Raw genomic sequence first — 17638 nt, 5'->3', positions numbered from 1 at the left:
GATGTGGATTTTTGGATGTGACGGGAACTGGTGTATAGAGAGAGAAGAGGAGGTTTGCAGGGTCACAGGCTGACAGATGCTTGTAACATATAACAGTCAAAATTCCCTTACCTCTAGGCTTGGACGCCAGCCAACACGTCCGTTTGGCTTTTGCCACCCTTCTTACCCAAACTATTCCCCTTAAACCTGTGTGCTTCTGAGGGGTGCGAGGCTCTGTGCCTCCGTCCTCCTCACTGCCTGGTTCCCCTTGTATGTGGGCACTTCCCTCCCCTTGCAAGGCTGGAGCAGGGAGACTGCTCCCATGTTGCAGAGGGTGGATGGGTGCAGAGGCAGCGATACACCTCAGGTCCTGCAGCACTGTGGTCGGGACCGTGGGGTTGTACGCCCTTCTCCTGAGCCCCAAGCCAGGTGTCTTCAGCCCTCACTTGACATTTCTCACTTGCTGAGGCCTGCAGTGTGTGACCCTTTGGAAATATCCAGAGGTAGGTGAATGCTTCGGGACAGCAGTGCTATCTAGGCTTTGTTATCTGGCTGTGCTCTGACTGCAGTCATCTTCTGGAAGGGATTAATCACCCCATTGGTGTGCCAGGCCATTATCAGTCCTGACAGGACTGCAGAAAAAAGGCTGGGAGGTGTCCCAAAGCATACCCATATTGTTTGTCAGCCTGGTGGCTTTTCCTCCGGACACTGATATTTGGCTTGACAGAGGCAGCCAGAGACCTTAACCCCTGGCTGGGTGTGCATTGAATGAAGCCTTGCTGTGTTCTTGTGTCTCTGGCCTGCTGGATCAGCTGTACGTCTGTTGGCTCCGATATCCAGGCTCAGCCAGTGGCTAATCCTGGGCGTTCCCTGGAGAGGCCAGCAGAAGGATGTGGGAGGGCAGGTGCAGGATAACTGGCCCCCCTAGAGCTTTTATCCCCGTCTTCCCTCCTGCAGAGACTGAGAAGATGCCCAGGCCACTTTGGATATAGTTAGCTCCTGAGGACACTCTCTTCTAACACTGTGCTCTGCTCTATTAGTAAATTAGTACCCCAGGGGAAAAGCGAGCTCAGCATGGGAAAGGAAAGGCCTTTGGAGCGATGGACCTGATGCTACCAGCCACCCTGGTCTCTTCTCCTGTCTGCCCTTGGCCTGCCAGGGGAGAGGGAGGCGGGGTGGCCTTGCAGATGACAGTGCTCTTCAGGAGTCTCCTGCCATACAGCTTGACACTGTCTCTGGGTCCTTGGGAACCCGGGACAGGCTCCTGGCACTGTGTTTCGGCAGTGCCCTTTCTGTCTAGAGTGGGATATGTGCCAGTCCAATACGAAAAGCAGAAATGATGCCATCAGTGGCACCCACAATAGCACCTGACCCAAAATAGCTTCCGAGAAAAAAACAGGGAGGCTGATTAGGTTAGACAAGCCTGAAAGAGAGCAAGACGTCCAGCTGACGATTGACAGGTGTAGATCTGTGAGCAGGGGCTATAAATCCCACGGGTGAGCTCTCCAGCCACCCTTTGGGGAAAGGCAAACGGCTGTGGGGAGCACTTGGGACCTGCCTTCAGTGAACCATGGGGCTCAGCGATCAGGAATGGCAGCAGGTCCTGACCATCTGGGGAAAGGTGGAGTCCGACCTCGCCGGCCATGGCCATGAAGTTTTAATGAGGTAGGCAAGAAGCTTCTGTCCCAAGAGTAAAGCTGACCAAGGAAGGTGTATATTTAGTATGGGGGCTCGTGTCTGGCAGTGTTTATTTCAACAGGCTGTTTTCTTTGTTGTAGGGTGGTGGTTTTTCCATTGCCATGGTTAAAAATTGCTGGGTTGAAAATTACTCAATTTGTAAATTGGCTGTGCTTCTGTCTCTCCATCTGTCTACGGGTGCAGGAGCAGGCTAGTGCTGCTTTCAAAAGTTGGTGGGACCTTGTCGCTCCCTGTGCTTCTGCTGGCAAAGCTCTGCCTCGGATCCTCATTGCCCAAGCACCGTGGCAAGAAATGGTGGAGCAAATTGTGTGTCCTGGGCCTTCAGATGCTCTGCAGCAAGGATGTGGGGAGGCAGGGAAGGAGAGGAGGGGAAAATCACCTCTGTGACAATTTTCTCGGAATCTATGATTTCAGTAAAATTAACTGTGAAGTACCTGAGTGTTTCCCTCTCCCCACCTTAGTCTCATCCACCAGAGCCCTGCTCATCCTGCTTTTTGGCCAGAAGTCTGGGTGGTAACACTTTTCCACTTCCTGATGATGAATTTGAGGTCTGGGTGTGAAATGAGGCACATCCTTTGCCCTGCTTCCCTCCCCCATGATTCTGGTGTCAGAATGGGAGAGCTTGTGAGATTTCCATCTGAGAGGACCCCTGGCCCCATGCTGTCCTTGCGGTCTTGGCCCCCCAAGGGGGGAACACCGCGGACGCCAGCAGCAAGTCAGCCTGGAAGCAATCTCAGGACTGCAGAGTGGGAACCGACATTGGGCGGGCATTGGATCCTAGCCTGTTCTTAAAGAGCAACAGGGATGGAGGACACTCTCTCCAGATCTCCCCCTCAGCCTGTGTGCAGTACGATGTGCTGGAAGGTCCTGGACACTGAGGAGAGCAGTGGGGATGTGGCATTCACTCTACAGGTGGTTTCCTATCTTAAACTTGGCTAAAGGAAGGACACCACACCACTGTCCATTCAAAGTTTTTTCAAAGATGAGCCAAAGCAGAGAGCTGTTGTATTTACCTTCTTTCTCATGGCCCAATTCGGCTGCAATTTGAAGGTGAGGGAGGGATGGGGGCAGCTGGGTGGCAATGTGATGGCTTTCCCCTCATGCTGGAGAGGTAGCAGGAACACAAGCCCTCCCCACCAGTCCATCTGTGTGAGATGGCTACTTTGGTTCTGGAAGTGCCAGAAGACACTGAAAGCAGTTTCCAACTGGAAAGGTAATACTAATTTTCTTACAGGCATCGCAGGGCAGAGTATGGCATTAAATAAATAGATGACACCCCTCTCCCCTGTGATTTTGTGCTCCCCAGCCAACCCAGGTCATTTCTTGTTCTTTCAAGGGGTTTCTGAGGGAAGAGAGAGGCAGGGGAAGCCCAGCAGCTCGTGGTTCAGAAATGTGTCCACATGTGCATTGTTAAAGACTTAGAGAGATGTCATATCCTGGGAATATGTTTACAAAATACAGATTTAAGTGGATTTTTTCCAAAGGAAACAAAAAAAATACTCCTTGGAAGAATTTTCAAGAGTCTCGGGAGTATATCGTCTTTGGCAGACATGATTCAGCCATAGCCAGACATGATGGAGGCAGATTTTTAGCAATAACTCCATCCCATTTCAAGGTGCAATATTTTTTCATTTCTCTGGAAAGACACAGGAAAAAAGGAAAGGCAGATGGTGGTGTGCTCAGCACCTGGTAGAGCACAGAAATCCTTTGGAGACCTTTGAAATGACAGGCCAGCAAAGACTAGTCATTCATTTACAGCATCTTTCTGCAGAACAGCTTGTGTTTTCCATGTGCTTGAGGTTATTTGTTAATGTAGTTTAACCTATACTTACATCATACAGTGGAGAGCCTGGCCCTCACAGCAACATACTTAGGAGGAATGTCCAGTTCTAGATGGGACGAAAGCCCCGGTAGTCCCAGCACCAGCACCTGCCTGAGGGCAGAGCAAGTGTGCAACCACTGTACCATGAGAGGGAAGCAGGTTTCATGGCTGAGGCCCTGGGCTGGAGCTCCAGACTCTGCTGCAGGTAACTTGGGTGAACCACTTCATGGATGTGAGCCGTAGGGCCCTGGCTGTAAAGACAGATGTTGCTTTTGCTGGTGCTTCAGCTGGTTGGATTATGCCCATCAGAGGGTGTAATACCTGAAAATAAACTTACGCAAGGGAGCTGGTGTCTCTCAACACCTAATTATTAGACTGCTCGTAATAATCAGGACAGGCAGCGTCCCCTTTTCACCCCGACTCTAGGGCTCTGGCAGGGAAAAGAGTGAAATTTCCTACTAGTTTGATTGTCAGTGGTGTCTGCATCCTGTCTCCTAGGAAATGCAGCAGGGAGGAAGCAGAGGGGACAACACTAGCCTGGCTTTTAGCCACCCTTCCACCTTCTTGATTTCATTTCCATTTCGAGATCAGAGTGCCTATATATAGCACTGCATGGCATGGCACCAGCATACTTGAAGGCCCAGCGCTCTTGTTACCCACTTGCTCCCAAGGACTTTCGGAGGTACCACAGTTCCCGATGGAGGAACCACAGTACTGGCAGTTGGGCTGAGCTGGGAAACAACCTACCAAAGGATGAAAACCACTGAAACCGAACTCAGAGTAGGGTCAGATGCTTCCCTGGCTTATATACATGCTAAAAGGAGTGATTGTGAATGGTGGTGATTTGGAAAAGATCTAAAGTGTCAGAGTTCCCAAGTTAAAGTAGCCTCTACTAGCAGGGACTAGCTAAGAGATTTCTTTGGGTTGGAAAGCAGGTTGTCACACATTTGCCTGCCCAAATACTCCGCAATACCTGGAGCAGCTGGACCTCAGCTCTGGTCTGGACGACAACTCTCTCAAGTCTCTCTACTTTTGTCCACAGGCTCTTTCAGGACCACCCTGAGACCTTGGATCGTTTTGAAAAGTTCAAAGGCCTGAAGACCCCTGATCAGATGAAGGGCTCTGAAGATCTGAAGAAACATGGAGTTACTGTCCTTACCCAGCTGGGCAAAATCCTGAAGCAGAAGGGTAACCATGAGTCGGAGTTGAAGCCCCTGGCTCAAACCCATGCCACCAAGCACAAAATTCCTGTCAAATATCTAGAGGTATGGAAAATCTTGGAATCTTTGTAGTGAATGCGTGCAAGATAGCTATTGAGAGTTGCACTTTTATTTACTGATCACTGGTTGGACTTCAGTGAGCTCTCCCTCAAGTCCGAGGTCTCTGTGTACAGGCAGGAGGAGGCACAGAAAGGGCTCATGGTATGCGAATGGTATGTGAACCTCCAAGTTTAGATTTCCCATTCCAAACACCACATGCAGTCTGAGCAATCCTTGACAGTAATAAACCAGCCCGTGCAGCCTCTGCACGCCTGGGAAACTACATTACGTAAGAACTGTCGGTGGCTGGACACGAGGGATGTACAATTTTAGAGTAAGCCCTGGAGGATCCATTGGAGACCAAGACCCACAAAACTAAGTGTTGTACAAACACAGGGCATGAATTTTCAGCCTTAATGGACGAGGCAGACAAAGAGTGGGAAGGGCCATGATCTCCTCAAGGTCATGAAGCAGATTAGCGTCAGAGCTAGTTCTTCTGCCCAGCCCAGGCTCCTTGCAAGCTAGACCTCACTGTCTCTCCAGAGACTGCGGGAAGGGCTACCGAATTAGCTCGGAGATATTTCCAGGCTCTGCAACCTATTTCTTAGTCTGGCTTTTCTGAAAATAAACCCTGACTGTTCCTTCTGTTTTTCTCTCTCTCTTTCCTTCCTTACAGTTCATTTCTGAAGTCATTATCAAGGTCATTGCTGAAAAACATGCCGCAGACTTTGGGGCTGATTCCCAGGCTGCGATGAAGAAGGCCCTGGAGCTGTTCCGAAATGATATGGCCAGCAAGTACAAGGAGTTCGGTTTCCAGGGTTAGCACATACGCACAGAGGGACACCACGATGGAGGCCTGGCCATGCATCTTAGAGTAGCTTCCCCAGCACTGTTTTGGACATCTCACAATTGGCCATCCAAGATGTGTGGGAAAGCTTTGATGAGAGGCCAAGAGTCGCTCCAGGCAGTGTAGAGGCACTCAGAGTGATACCCGTGATAAACCATTGTTTCCTGGCTTTATGTATACAAGAGAAATAATCTGCTTTCTTAGGAAAAATAGTGTAAGAGGTTATCTGTGAGCTTCTGCCTATCCCTATCCCCTTTTTCTTTCCCTCTCCCCCCAACCCCAGCCTTATCCAAGAGGGGAATGGCATGGCCAGAGATGAAGGGATGTGGACGAACAAGGGAAGTGTTGAGGAGTGTGGTGAATGAGAGGGTGAAGGGATGACGCAAATGGTATGAAAGGGATGTCAGGATGGGAAGCAGAGGCACAGTGTCCCATTCCTCCCACAGGTGAGACTGATAGGAGGTTACTGTGGACAGCTTCCAGCACAGTATTACCTTGCTTTGTGGGGGTGAACGCAGCCAGTTGGTCTCCAGGGTCTGTCAGCTTGGAAACTTGCACTATTTGCTAAACTCATGTTAGCAAAACTCTAAAGAGCAGTACTCCCTGCAATCTGTAGGTTTCTGGCAGCCACCGCTACGCGTCCGAAGTTCTGTTGCACTGGGAAGTAAAGTATGTGTTTCTCAGAAAATAAAAATTCCTGCACCAGTGTTGTGTGTTTGCTCCTGGCTTTACAGGCGCTCCAGTGAGAAGTGGGGGAGACGGAGAAAGCAGAAAGGTGTTCTGCATGCGTATCTGGCTGCACCGCATCCCGCGGTGTCAGTCCATGATTTGAGCGGCACGTGGCATCTGTCTCAGCCAGGGGACTCGGGGGAACTCAGATGTCACCATGAGGTCATGACCTGTTTACCGGACTTCACAACGTGAAATGGCAGCCTAGACTCAGCGCCTCGGAGCTCAGAGAAGCGCTCCCTGACTGAAGGTCATGGCCACTGCTCTGCTGGGGGGAATATGGTGGGGAAGGGGCCCTTTGGTTATTTATGGTGAAGTAGCGTGTGCAAGCGGCCTTGGGTCCCAGCAGCAGCACAGTGCGTTGCTTCCTCCAGACAATGGAAACCAGGGCTGCTTAGCCCAGGAAGAAGGTTGCAACGGCGGCGTATGCTCTTAAGACCCAAGCTTTGGTCTCTGCTGAGGTGTCTGTGCAGTGCATGGTGTACTCTGTTTACAGATGCATACCCATGTCCTATAGGGGAGCTTAAGGGACAGCCACAGCAGCAAGGCACCTACCTCTGCCCATTGCCCTCTTCCCATCCTGGTACCACAGTGAGGTACAAGTGACCTGATTTTACTGAGGTGGGGTAGAAGCTGGGGGCCACATTGTGCCCAAGGCTGCCCAAGGGTTTGTCAGAAGTGGCTGGAGCCTGAAAAGGGGTTTTGAGTGCAGAGTCTTGACCTGACACCCAGGTTCACAGCAGACTAGCTGACTCTGTGGGACTTGTGTGGTTTCTCTGGCTGGACCTAGTCAGAGGCGCAGTTTGCCCCACAGTGAGCACTGGGGTCCTCATTCCCTCTTTTTCCTCCGTCCCCACCATCCAGCTCAGGGCCTCAGCAGCAGGGTGCTGCAATCTCTTCTGGCATGTGCACTCAAGCTGTCTCCATGCAGAAAGCAAGGTGGATGAGCAGCATGCTGTCTCTCAGTATATTTGCACAGGGTCGAGAGCATTCATGGCAGGGTCACATCTTGGCACAGCAGTGGGATGCTACAGAGGCATCAGCTGGGTTGCGGCTAGGGGAAACGCATGGAGTCGGCACGGCTGCTCTTTTCTGGTACGGAGAAAGTAATGCACCCTATCTCACAGAGATAGCGTGAGGGCAACCACGAGAAAGAAAAATGAGGTGCTCATTTTTAGGAGCTACTAGCAGGGTCTGGTTCAAAGCACTCCCTGCTACACTGTGTGCAATGGAGACAGAGGAGGAGCCACCAGCTCCCTTAAAAATCAGTCCTGAACCAGCGTGATCTGCTGTGTCTTTGGTCAGGGCAAAGGCCACAAAATTTCAGTCTCTGAAAGGAGAAGGAATGAATTCTTTCCCAGAACAGAGCATCTCTGATTTCTTGCTCTTTACAAATCCTCACTTTACCTCTGGGAGCTTGCTTGGGGTTTCAACCTTTCAGAGAGGGTCACAAAAGCATATGCTGTCACCTAGATGAAGTTACAGCCAGGTGGCCCCTGGCTTAAGCAACATGCTTCGGCTGACTCCAGACTAGTCTGTCTGGCTTTTTGGGGAGGGCAACCTATTTAATTAAGGTCTAGAATTGCCTGTCCAACACAATAAGGTTTTCTGCCAGTGACAACAGGCTCTGCTTTGGGATTAAAAGCCCTGCTATGGCAGCTGCCCCTGTCAGTCTGGGTGGGACTGGAGCTGTCTCTAGATATTTTTATGTAGGGCAATGTGGTGGAGGAGGGAGGGTTTGCATATATGTTGTGCCTAGCTAGTAATTATTAGGTATCTGGAATAAATGTCGGTCCATTGGGAGCGTTGACCCTTTGCTCTACCTGCCTTACCTCCCGCCCCGTGTCAGCACACTAGAGACCATCCTTAAACCTGTGATGGTCAGATGTGGGGCCTGCTGTAGGTTTTCTGGTTGTGCCTATGACCCAGTGAAGATGTGCAAGCTGAGAGGAACCAGCAAGTTCAGATACCAGTAACAGTGGAGCTATCTCCAGCAGGCTGAGTGGGTTGGGATGCTTGTGGTGAAATCCATGTATCTGCACTTTTGCTACTCTGGGTACTGAGTATTCCCTTGGCTGCAGGTCTGACATAGTGTAGTGATACATGTAATTCCCAGAGCGAGTCTGTAAAGCTCCTGCAACTGCCCCTGCTTTAGGGACAGGGGAAGTTTCCTAGATGAAAGGGAATGGTGGGGAAAGGGTTTTTCAGTGCCATGCAATATTGATTCAACTTTTTTGTTGGAGTCACCCTTTCCACTGTGCTACTGGCACACGTAGCTTTTCTGATTAATTTATGGGACAAAGTCCATCAGTGGAGATAAACCATATTGGCGTAAGCCCAGAAATTTTCCTGCCTCCTTTCCAGGAATAGCTTTACATAAGGTGGATGGGTCCCAGGGGCATGTGTCCAGACCCCTCCCTGTTAGCACTATTTGGTGTCACATACAAGTTCCTGGTCACACAATGGGATGTGGATTGTGTGGCTGCCAGCCTCCTTGCCCCAGCACGTACACACTGACTACAGGCAGGTCAGGCTTATGGCTGTCCTATGCTTTCCATGCAGTCCTGCAATTTCTTTTATGCTAATAATGCTGTTTCTGGCAGCAAATGGATTATGTACCTGCATCCGCCCTTAGGTTGAAAAACATCCTTGCTGCTTTGCACTTGACATACTATTCTTCTCCCACTGCTATGGTTTCCATTGCATGGCAGAGCTCTCTGTGGCACTGAGCCAGTGACCTGTCTGCATTCCCTTGGGCTTCAGTGTCAGACGCTGGCAACTCATCAGGATCTCAGACGCAGGGAGCAGGACCTTGTTTCCCAGGCACTGGGCAAATGAGACAGTCAACCCCAGCCAGGGGTGCAACAACACTGCAGGCTGTGCTGCCTGTCCCCCTTGTCTTTACTTCTGCCTGCTGATCCTGCCTGGCTCCAATACACCTGCCGACATCAACTGGCATCAAGGAGCAAATGCTGGGGACCATAATATTAAGCCTGTGATCTGTCTCTTGGTCGCCTCATTGGGAGAAAAGGATGGGGCTCCAGTGTCTAATTATGTTAAATATTTAGCACATTAGCATGAAGCTTGTGGCATTCTTCATGTTTGCATCTCCCTGCAGGACTAATGTGAGGAAAGGGCAGGGAAGTTTCCAATCCACATCATAGTCGCTGAACAGACATGTCTGGCTTCAGGGTATTGAAGTACAGACAGTGCCTAAAGAATGTGATGTCTCTATGACACTGTAATTTAATAAGGAGACTCAAATGTTCACCTATACCACATGCTTTCAGATGAGGATTATTTTTGTCATGTCCCTATATTGGCGAGACCACCTTGCCAAAACCTGTCCCGTATGTTATGCCACTGAAGAAAAGAAACCAGTGGTGCAGCCAGCTGTTTCTTTGATGTAGACTTACTTGCCCATAACATTTTCTTCCAGAAGGTACATGGCATCAGAGTATGTCCTTCTCCTTCCTGGACGCATTCCTCTCAGATTTGCTCAAGGCTGCATCCTTGCTAGTTCAGGCTGTGCAGGGCTTAACAATCAGAATCTGTGCTGATTGTCAGACTGAACACACACCCACAAATATGGATATCTATACACAAGCACCAGATTGACAACACATATCGTTAGTAAAGCTCCTCTGTCCATATTCTTCAGATTCCAGTGTGATTGTTTGCTGGTTCTTCATTTGAGAGGATGATATATATTAGTTCTCACATTGTGCTTAAATGAAATGTGGCCCTGAAACCAAGTTTTGCTAAGGTCTAACTAAGTGAGAAGACAGACTGTGCAATGACATGGCACCTGGAGAGTACTGGTAAGTAGGGGGCTGTTAAATTTCATGAAGGTGTGCTGGCGGAGTCAAGGAAGCCACCTGGAACTACAGTAAGTGAGAAGAGAAATCTTAATCAGCCTGTTTTATCCAACAGACTAATAAATGAGCATTTATGAACATGAAAGAGTCACAACAATGCAGCCTTCTTGACCAACACATAAATCCTTCCCTCCCCCGTGGTCATAGGCACAACAAGCCCATCTCCCAGTCCTGTGACTTCTATAAAATCCTTATCCAAATGTCAGTAGAGGTGACCTTGTGGCTTTTTAAAGCAGTACTTTATAGTCACTTGGCTGCACTGTACCGAAGTCCTTTCCCAGTTTGGCTTTCATCCCCTGTAAATATATAAACAGAACAGACTGCCTCCACTCAGCCTGCAGCCCTGTAGAGACCACCTGTGGTAAGCTGTGTCAGACAGAGGCAGGTCTGAGGCTCTGTTGGGCAAGACAAGCCCTGGCACAGGGCATACCAGCATAGCTAGTAGCTGGGTGGGCAAGGCAATGTGTATTTGGGATGGGGAGGGTATTGGAGTCTCCATCCCTCCCCCCATGTCCCAAGAAAAGCATCTCATGGTGAGAGAAACAGCAGTTCAGTAGCCCCGAGCTGGCCGAATGGTCACTTGGGTTATGCCCATGCAAATGCAAATACAAGTGCTGCGAGGTCAGTGGGGGCAGCCTGGACGTGAGGCTATACCACTTCATTTAAGGTACATGTCGTGGGGCTGTGGGGCTGGTTTACTGGATTTTCCCAGACCTAGTGAGAGGAGGCTGTTGCTGGTATGACTACCCTGCAATCCAGCAGTAGACATGACCCCAAAACAATTTTCCAGTTAACTACCTCAGGTATTAAAAACGAGTACAACACAGATACCCTGGTCTAGGAATTCGTAAATTTCCCCAAGCTGCAGGGCCCAGAAGGGGGCTGTAGATATCCTGTTGTTGGTATCCAAGAAGGCTACTTTAAAGCTAATACTGCCACGTGTATCTTAGCTGCAGCCTTATATCTGGAGTAGAGCTTAAAGAAAATTATGCCCGTTTCCCATTTCCTCTCTCCAAGGAAAGCTCAGTATGAATGCAGCTGCTGGGTGACTGATCTTATTTTAGACTGTCCTTAAAGCAGGTTCAAATGTTCCAGTGTCAGAATCGCTTTGGGTGGAAGACCTTCCGGATTATTAGCGCTTAATTCTCTACGTCTCCATGCTTAATATGTGGATCTCCTGTTGCTTCCCAGTGTGTATAAGTAATGGTGTTTATATACATTGAAGTTTTTCTATCTTCTGTCCTCCCCCAACATGTCTATCTGCTCCCTTCTTCAAGCTAAATTCCAGCATCCAAGCTCTCACCAAAGGGGTGGAAAATTCCTGGAGCTGATACCCTCACTGAGGTCTGGAATTGCTCTGCCCAGGGCTTGCATGACATCAGGCTTGTCCTCTTGGCTCTTGGTGAGCTTTTGGGTTATCTGGAGAGTTAGCTGATATGGTGTCAAAATGGGTCTGTATTTTTTCAGTCACCTCTCAGCTGGATGAATAGTCTGGTGCCCTCTGAGGGATGTAGTATGTCATGGATTAACTGTGAGTTGGTTGGGGAGAAAGGAGAAAAAAACCAACAGAGCATTGCCTAAACCAGCCATACTGTGTCCCTGCAGAGTCTGCGTAACAGCCTGCGCTGAGCAAAGGTCTTGTACCGGACATGCTCAGACAAGCTGTACAGAGAGGGAGGAAAAGCAGGCGGGGCATGCCTATGTGCCACACTTGCAGTTACCCCCCTCTGAGGGCAGATGGATCTGTGGGATTGGTAAGGAAGAATGAAAAATGAAATGCAGGTGGGAAATGAAGGCACAACTACCTCCCCCCAAAGGCTATTTATCGCTATCAGTGCCTTCTGAAGAGCAATAGCATCATTCTGACAATCGCCCTGCTGTAACACGATGGAGGGAGTTTCCTAACACGAGCTGGTAATCTGTGTGCTTTCATATAGGAAGAAAGATGGACTTGGAGTTTTCTCGGGGTGCTAGCATTATGGATGTGACGCTTTCACAAAGCTGGCCCATAAATCATGATAAAGAAACTTTTTGTGCATTTCGGTTTGCCTTCATAATAGCATGTATTGCTAACCCAGCTAATCTCCCAGCTAATTTCAGCATGTCACATTTAAACTGCTGTCTGTATGTTTTTTGCCATGTTCCCTCTACAGTCGAAATGGTCCCTCAGTGCATAAAGTCATCAATTTTTTTTCTTCCCAGTTAAAATCCTCTATCCCAAAATGGAATTCTTCGTAATGGTCACAAATTGCTAGCTCATAACAACAAGACTAATTAGAAAATAATCTTCAACATATTTCCTACTATGGCTTTTCTAGTTCAGCTGTGCTGTAGCTTCCTTGTCTGGTTTAGATCAGAAACTTGTTGACTGTGAGTGTCATCCGGGACAAGCTCTGCTCTGATGTTTAATGGTAATTAAGAGCTCTGTTTCATCATGTTTAAAACTCTTGGTCTATAAAATGCACTATATGAAACAGGATCCTTCTTACAGTATGCCTGAGTTATTTGCTATACTGTCTTTACCCTAGACCATAGTTAGAGACCTATCCATGCTTTCCATCTATAGTACTGCGCAATTAGCCCCGTTTTACAGAGGGTAACCTGAGATGGAGCCAGGCACCAGCACATCCATTGTTTCGTGCTTCGGTCATTCATCTGTCCACTAAGTCAGGCTGCAGACTGCGTGACAGAGGATGTTTGTGAGCTTCTTGTGTAGGAAGACATGTGAAGTTGTGCTGTCTGCCAGCATGCAGGTCTTTGATGTGGTTGCATTTCAGCAGTTGTCAAGGACATCCTGTATGTAGACATTCATTGTATGTAGACATTCAGTTGAAACAGTGGTGTGGTGTAAATACCCAGATAGATTACAGATGCTGCATACAAAGCAAAGCAGTGTAAAGACCTTTGGACTGAACTCGGAATGAAGTGCTCTGGAGATTAATGAAGTATGGTACCGCTTGGTATTGCTATTCTTCTCGCTTCCAAAGTAAAAGGCCCTGGACTGAGATAATAAAGGATGTAAATATCTAAAACAGGATACTGGCAGAAGTGAGGTCCCTAAATCCAAGACTATGAACTTCAAATCCTCCTGTATAATTCTTCACATGCTTACATTTTCATCTCTAACCCCTTCCTTGATTTCTAACTTCTGCCTTTGCTATGCCCTGATCTTCCACCAATTTGGGTGACTGTAAACCAGCCAGTGTTCATCTGCCTAAATTAATTTGTAATCCTCAGAAGTGACCTCCCAGAAACCAGTCATATTTGCCTACATCTGACCTCCAAAAAATGCAATTGCAACCACTCCCATCCAACAGCGTGGTTAGAGAACAAGGTTCAGGTGCATGCCTGTTATCACATAGATCACTCAGCTCATACTCCTCTGGTCTTTTAAAAATGATCTGTGCCTTGCAGTATATTTTGGAAAGGGCTTGATTTCAGGAGACCAGGTTTGGGTGATGAATCCCTGCCTGACTTGGGTGCCTAGGCTCTAAAGGAGTAAGCTGTAAAAAAAAGGGAAAAAACAGAGCTGGATTTCATGGTGACTGTACTTAGATAGCCCTCCCCACTCAACACATGGCTGTCTGAATCCTTTTTGAACCACAAAACTCTCTAGCAGTGTGCTCTGGTCCTGCGCAAGTAGCTCAGCCTTCATATTCTACTCCAGCAACCGGGGTTGTCTAAAAGCCTTCATACACTTTGAGGCTGTTGCTACCTTGATGGGACCACTCCTTCCCAAAGGGAGTCTCTTTGAAAAGTAAAATAGAGAGAGGAGGGAGAAAAGATTTCAGTGCCTAGCACTAAATGACATACTGCAAAGCATGAAGGCTCTGTTTGGGAACAACAGGCTATGTGTGAGCCTGCTATATGGTGTTCAGAGAGTTTGTTTTTTTTTTCCTGTGACCTATGCTTCCAACTTCCCCTCCGACCTCATTGACAGTAACATCTGGATCTACCCGCACTCACAGTTCTCTATGTAAGACAGCTAGTGCAACAGGAGAAAGAGGGTTTTCTTTTTTCACTGCTGTTTTGAGGATAGCTTGCAGCTGTGCTTGACTGAAAGGAATTCACAGATGTCATGTATGATGGTCAAGAAACATTTCCTCTCCTAACTTCATCATGTCCGTCTTCATACACGTAGTGGTTCATAACTGGGAAGTCTTCAGTTCCAGTCCTTCTGGCAACATATAGTGGGGAAAAAATAGATAGAAATGGAAGCAATGTTTTTACTTTCCATCTACAGTCAGGTTGGAGATGGAAAACACTGCATCCACCTCAGCAGTATAGGAGTTAATTATATCTGTGAAGAAAATTGTGTTAGAGCCTGTCAACGTTAGAAATAGACTGAACCAGAATAAGTGCGTGCTTCAGAGTACATAATCCTTTCAAGTACTGGTGTTGGTGAGATAAGAGATAATACATATTTGAGAGAGGAGAGAGAGAGAACGTACACATCGCTTGTATCTTGAGGGCAGAGCATCTCAGAAATAAATTTAAGGAATAACCTTTCTTCGGGCATTTAATTTCACTCCTGTTGGGAATGCTTAGCTGACAATTAAGTCTGCGATGAGAGTGTGTGTGTGTGGGCGTGTGTATGTATGTACAGCACAAAGCCTATAGTTAGTACACAGAACTGAATGTTTTGTTCTGGAGCCCCAAAGGTACACAGCCTCTCAGCGCTCATTAATTTCAGTGGGTGTGAGACCTTTCAAAGACCTGGATTCATACAACAAACTTTTCACCACAGGCTTGGGACCACTCATTTCATTCTGCTCATGATGCAGAAGAAACTTGGAAACCACGTCTGCATCTATTCATCAGCTGCAGCATGAGCCCCTTTTATTAGTGCTTTTGTGGCAATAGCTGTGATCCATTTAAAGTGCTAAGCCTTCAAACTGCAGTTCCCTGCAGCAGATGTAGTAGAATCAGATGTCCATGGAAGTGAGTCAAAATGAACTTGTGTTGCTGCTCAAAGGCTGGGCTCCATCGCAATCAGTGACAGTTACCCAACTCCTGACACGTGAAGACGGGCTTTGGCTCCTTCTTTGGTGATTTGGGACTTGGAGGGAGGCTAGGCTTCCTGAGGAAGTCGTGCTGCAATTTATATTCCCTGTTTCATATTAACTCTCTTTCATTTATTCCCCTTAGAGAGCATTCAAGGAGAAGGAGACACTGCTGTTTGCGTTGCCTAGCTCTGCATCCTCAAAGACGTCATGGCTAAATCCATGTGGCATGACTGCCAGCCTCAGTCCTGAGTTAATGGCAGCAAAGTCATTCTCAGCTCAGCAGGTGGTCCTTAAACATGAACTTTAAAGCTGCATGGGTGGGTAAGTGTTGCAGGAAACCAGAGTGGCTCAGCTAGATCCTTTTATAGGAGAACCTGATGAGACGTTTTGAGTTTTCTTTTTCTTTACTAATCATCTTATTTAACTCTAATCCTCTACGCTAGACTGATTGGTGGCAGAGCTGGCCAAGTCCAAGGTTTCTCTGCTTGGTGGGATACTATCGAGGGCTATGAAGAATTCTGGCTAGTAAAGGTTTGGCTACAAATTCCTATGTAAACCAAGGCTCATATTCATCAGAGTTGTTCCCTCTTAGGCTGTTCTCATTGGGGTGAGACTGGAGCAAATGGAGAAAAGAGCAGAAGTGGTACTAGGTATGCACTATGGAGGCAGAGTAGTGTCCTTGTGGTGTATCCTGACCATGTAATGAGTGGCGTCCCTCAAGGGTCCATACTAGCACCAATACTATTTAATATTAATTCAATTTAATAGATAGTAGGATTAAGTGCATCCTCAGCAAGTTTGTAGATGACACCAAGCTGAGTGGTACAGTTGGTACACTAGTGGGAAGTGGGCCCATGTGAACCTCACAAAGTTCAGCAAGGCCAAGTGCAAGATCCTGTACCTGAGCTGGGGCAATCCCCAATGCCAGTACAGACTGGGTGATGAACTGGTTGAGAGCTGCAAGGCAGAGAAGGAGTTGGGGATACTGGTGGATGAAAAATTGGATGTGAGCCAGCAAAATGGGCTTGCAGCCCAGAAAGCCAATTGCATCCTGGGCTGCATAAAAAGAAGCGTGGCCAGCAGGTCAAGGGAGGTGTTTCTCTCCCTCTACTCCTCTCTCATGAGACCCCACCTGGAGTACTGTTTCCAGCACTGGGGTCCCCAGTACAAGAAAGACAAGGACCTGTTAGAGCGGGCCCAGGGGAGGGCCACGAAAATGATCAGAAGGCTGAAGCACCTCTCCTACGAAGACAGGCCTACAGAGTTGCAGTTCAGCCTTGAGAAGAGAAGGCTTCAGGGAGACCTTATTGTGGCCTTTCAATATATAAAAGGGGCTTGTAAGTAAGAAGGAGGAAGACTTTTTGCCAAGGTCTGTAGCAACAAGACAAGGGGCAGCAGTTTTAAACTGAAGGAGGGTAGATTTAGATTAGATATAAGGAAGAAATTATTTACAATGAGGATAGTGAGATACCCAAACAAGTTTCCCAGAGATCTTGTGGATGCCCCACTGTTGGATGTGTTCAAGATCAGGTTGGATGGGTCTTTGAGCAACCTGATCTAGAGGAAGATGTCCCTATCCACGGCAGGGATGTTGGACTCTATGATCTTTAATGGTCACTTCCAATCCAAATAATTCTATGATTTGATGTCCCTTTCCCTACTGGCTTGTCATTCTGCTTTTGCACTCTCTTCACCTTATTAGTGCCTGAATGAATTGAATGATATCACCCTCAAACAGGAAATTAGAAATAAAGTATTTAAGTACCAGCCTTGTTCCTGTAGGCCACATACTGACATGGCAGTTATAAGAACAAGTGCAGTTTATGCTTGCTCAGGAGTTCCTGAAAGGGACATCCACCTCATGAAGGTAAAAAAATGTGGCTGAGAATAAAAATTTTAAGCTCCTAAGTTATACATAGCAATAGTGGGGTATTTTTGTTTAGGAGATGTGTGGGCCACAGGGAAGAGAACAGATATTTTTTTCTCCCAGAGGAGGTTCTGTATCTGGGTTTTTCTAGTCCAAAAGGGTTTCTGCTCTATTTTATCAAGATTTGTGAGTCTACTTCAGGAGACATGAGGTACTGTCAGTATGATATAACCAGACTACAGAGCCACCAAGACTAAACCAAGGACATTTTTACCCTTGCAGCCACATTGTTGGTGCGTATCATGCTCAGCTAGCTGGTGATAGAGGGGACCATGCAGTTCACAAACAAATGGTGAACATCATTGGGGGCTCAGAGGGAAAGGATGAGATCACATGATACCATGTTTTGCTTCATTCTTGAGTTGTAGCTGTTTTCTCCTAAGAAAATTCCTTTTTATGGACTAATTATTGCAGCCTCCCAGTACAGCCGAAACTAATCGCCATGACATCACTTGTTTCTTTGTTGTTTTTTTTTTTTTTCCTGAAATATTTC

The 17638-nt window shown here is 47.6% G+C and overlaps 1 protein-coding gene across 1 annotated transcript; it reads left to right on the top strand.

The window, feature by feature from the left end:
- Positions 1-1441: 1441 nt before the first annotated feature.
- On the top strand, positions 1442-6312 carry MB (myoglobin). The gene is made up of 3 exons (XM_054189033.1): positions 1442-1644; positions 4542-4764; positions 5435-6312. Exons 1-3 carry the CDS (start codon positions 1550-1552, stop codon positions 5579-5581), a joined length of 465 nt encoding a protein of 154 aa, XP_054045008.1. The 5' UTR covers positions 1442-1549; the 3' UTR covers positions 5582-6312.
- Positions 6313-17638: the final 11326 nt, after the last annotated feature.

Source organism: Rissa tridactyla, chromosome 1 (assembly GCF_028500815.1).
Source record: "Rissa tridactyla isolate bRisTri1 chromosome 1, bRisTri1.patW.cur.20221130, whole genome shotgun sequence".
NCBI lineage: Eukaryota > Metazoa > Chordata > Aves > Charadriiformes > Laridae > Rissa > Rissa tridactyla.
This window is presented reverse-complemented; position numbering and strand designations above follow the sequence as displayed.